This window comes from Plasmodium sp. gorilla clade G2 (assembly GCF_900097015.1).
Source record: "Plasmodium sp. gorilla clade G2 genome assembly, chromosome: 13".
Taxonomy (NCBI): domain Eukaryota; phylum Apicomplexa; class Aconoidasida; order Haemosporida; family Plasmodiidae; genus Plasmodium; species Plasmodium adleri (nom. inval.).
This window is the reverse complement of record NC_041705.1, coordinates 1,162,501-1,165,000: the sequence shown is the minus strand read 5'-3', so window position 1 is coordinate 1,165,000 and position 2,500 is coordinate 1,162,501. Positions and strand designations below refer to the sequence as shown.

The window sequence follows — 2,500 nt, the reverse complement described above, 5'->3', positions numbered from 1 at the left end:
GATTTTTTTACACAATTCAAAAAATTTTCATTCCATTTCTTATCCAAAATATCACATGACTTGTTCAGGTCCTTAAATAAAACACAACTAGCTTTTTGGTATAAAATTGATTTTATATATTTATTTTTACATAATTTTTCTAATTCTAAAAAGGAATGATGTGTAAATATTTTATCATTTTGATTAAATGAATATTTATTTATATTTTCATAACCCAATAATAACAATTTCTTTTTTATAAACTTTCTTCTACCGACATCATTAATATTCTTAACAAAGTGTAGAAGCTTTTTTTTCTTTTCATTCATGTTATTAATATAAAAATATTATATAACAATTGGGAAAAAAAAAAAAAAAAAATAAAACATAATGGCCAAATAAATATCTTATGGTATACAAAATATATATATATATAAAACTATCATATATATAATATTATTTTTTTATTATTCTAATTTTTTTTTTTTTTTTTTTTTTTGCATATTTATACAAATATTGATATAGAAAATTTAATTATTAAAAAGATTATATAGCACCTTACACAAAAAAAAAAAAAAAAAAAAAAAATAATAATAATATATATATATATATAATATATATATGATATTTATATTTTTCCCTTTTGCGTAATGAGCTCAAGGAATGGTTAAAAAATTTTTTCTTCATAAAAAAAAAAAAATAATAATAAACACATATATATTAATATATATAATATATAATATATATTATTTATTTTACGTGTAATTATATAAAATTTTTTCTTAGGAAAAATATTTTTGTCAAGTTGCAATTAGAAGTAGTTTATAAAATAATAAAGATGTGTTATACGTTTTGATAGGTTTATGTTTTATAGTATTATGTATTTGTTCAATAATAGTATTATTATTATGATCTGAATGTGTAAATTTTATAATTTTTTTTAAATAATATGGCTCTTGGATGAATTTTTGAGTAAGCATAAAAATTGTTAAATAAAGTCTTAAGAAAGTTATAGAATTTAATAATTGATTATTTTGATTTTGAATAACTTCCTTTTTGATTTTATCTTGATAATTGATTTGTTTTATGTTAGATATATGAAATAATATGATAAATATAGATTGACATAAATAGATCAAAGATTTAATAAATATAGTATCAATAATAATATTATGATTAATTTTATTTTTATTAATATATTTATCTGATATAAGTAAACATTGATTTTGTGTAGAGAAAAGAAAGATGTCTTGATTTATAAATTGTTGAAATAATTTTTTGAATAAATATGTTAATAAATATATTTGTTGTGTATTAATAATAATATCTCTAAATAAAACATTCATACATATATAATAAATACATTGTGATAACATAGGTATAGATTGATAATAAAAACTTTGAAGTATATAATTTTTAATTATTAAATCATATATTGTTTGATCAAAACTGTTAATTTTGATTATATTGTTCATAATAATTATAACATTTTTATAATCTTTTTCATTTATTACATGATTTAATAAATATGTTAATCTATTTATTATTTTATTTACAAAAGAAAGATTTATATGATCATCCATTTTTTTTTTTTTTTCTTTTTTTTCTTTTGGCATATTATAGTTGGATATTTGTAAATAATTTTCTTTATTAAATGTTTCAAGGATAATACCTATATCAACTAATGTGAATTCATTTATATATTTATCTAAATGTGTAATTAAAATATCTAAAATATTTTTCAAATAAAAAGAAAAATTTCGATTTTCTTCATTTATTATATATAAAATAGAAATGTAAGAGTGGAATATTTTACCACTTGCACTTAAAAAATTTATAAGATAATTTTTATTTTCATGCAAATCTACATTTAATAATATTTTCTTTGTTAAATGATTTATAAAAAGATAATAATTTCTCCAGAAAAAATGACTTTGTTTCTTTTCTATATGAGAACAGAGGTTACCCATAGAATTTAATAAACATATACAATTATATGTTGATATTATAGTTTTATAATTTTTATATTCATTAATTAATATAATTATTAGTTTATCAATTAAATGGAATTCTTTAAATTTTGAAAATAACTTTACTAACATACATAATGTATCTCCATTAATTAATTTTTTTTTTTTTTTTTGGTAAGAGAAAATTGTTTCATTTTTTTTTCGACAGATATTCATTGAGTGCCTATCTTTATTTTCTTCTTCTATATATAATAAATATGATGGTATTGAATCATTTATATTTTGTTTGATATATCCATATTTGTTTATTTCATAAAAATTGTTAATAAAAATATGTTGAAAGTTTTTAAATAGAACCTCCAATATATCTTTAATTATGAAATTGGTTTTTTTTTTTTTTTCTGTATTTTTATTTAAACATGACAATGCAGATAGTATAAAGACTAAACTTTTTGGACATATAATTTTTTTTATTTCTAAAATTTTATTTAAGCATGCATTTTCAAATATAAGATCATTTATTTTCATATTTTGAAATGCCTTAAATAAAT

General features: G+C 16.4%; 2 protein-coding genes across 2 annotated transcripts in view; both read right to left on the bottom strand.

Moving 5' to 3' along the window:
- The window catches only part of PADL01_1328900 (conserved Plasmodium protein, unknown function), a gene marked incomplete at both ends in the record, with an annotated part of 1,973 nt that extends 1,665 nt beyond the window's left edge, over window positions 1-308 (bottom strand). The window contains one exon of the mRNA XM_028683838.1: window positions 1-308. This exon is cut by the window's left edge and continues 268 nt beyond it. Within this exon, the coding sequence (XP_028539976.1) occupies window positions 1-308 (308 nt within the window).
- Window positions 309-779: 471 nt separating this feature from the next.
- Window positions 780-2,500, bottom strand: part of PADL01_1328800 (conserved Plasmodium protein, unknown function) — a gene marked incomplete at both ends in the record, with an annotated part of 3,432 nt that continues 1,711 nt past the window's right edge. Inside the window, one exon of the mRNA XM_028683837.1 lies at window positions 780-2,500. This exon is cut by the window's right edge and continues 1,711 nt beyond it. Coding sequence (XP_028539975.1) covers window positions 780-2,500 — 1,721 coding nt within the window.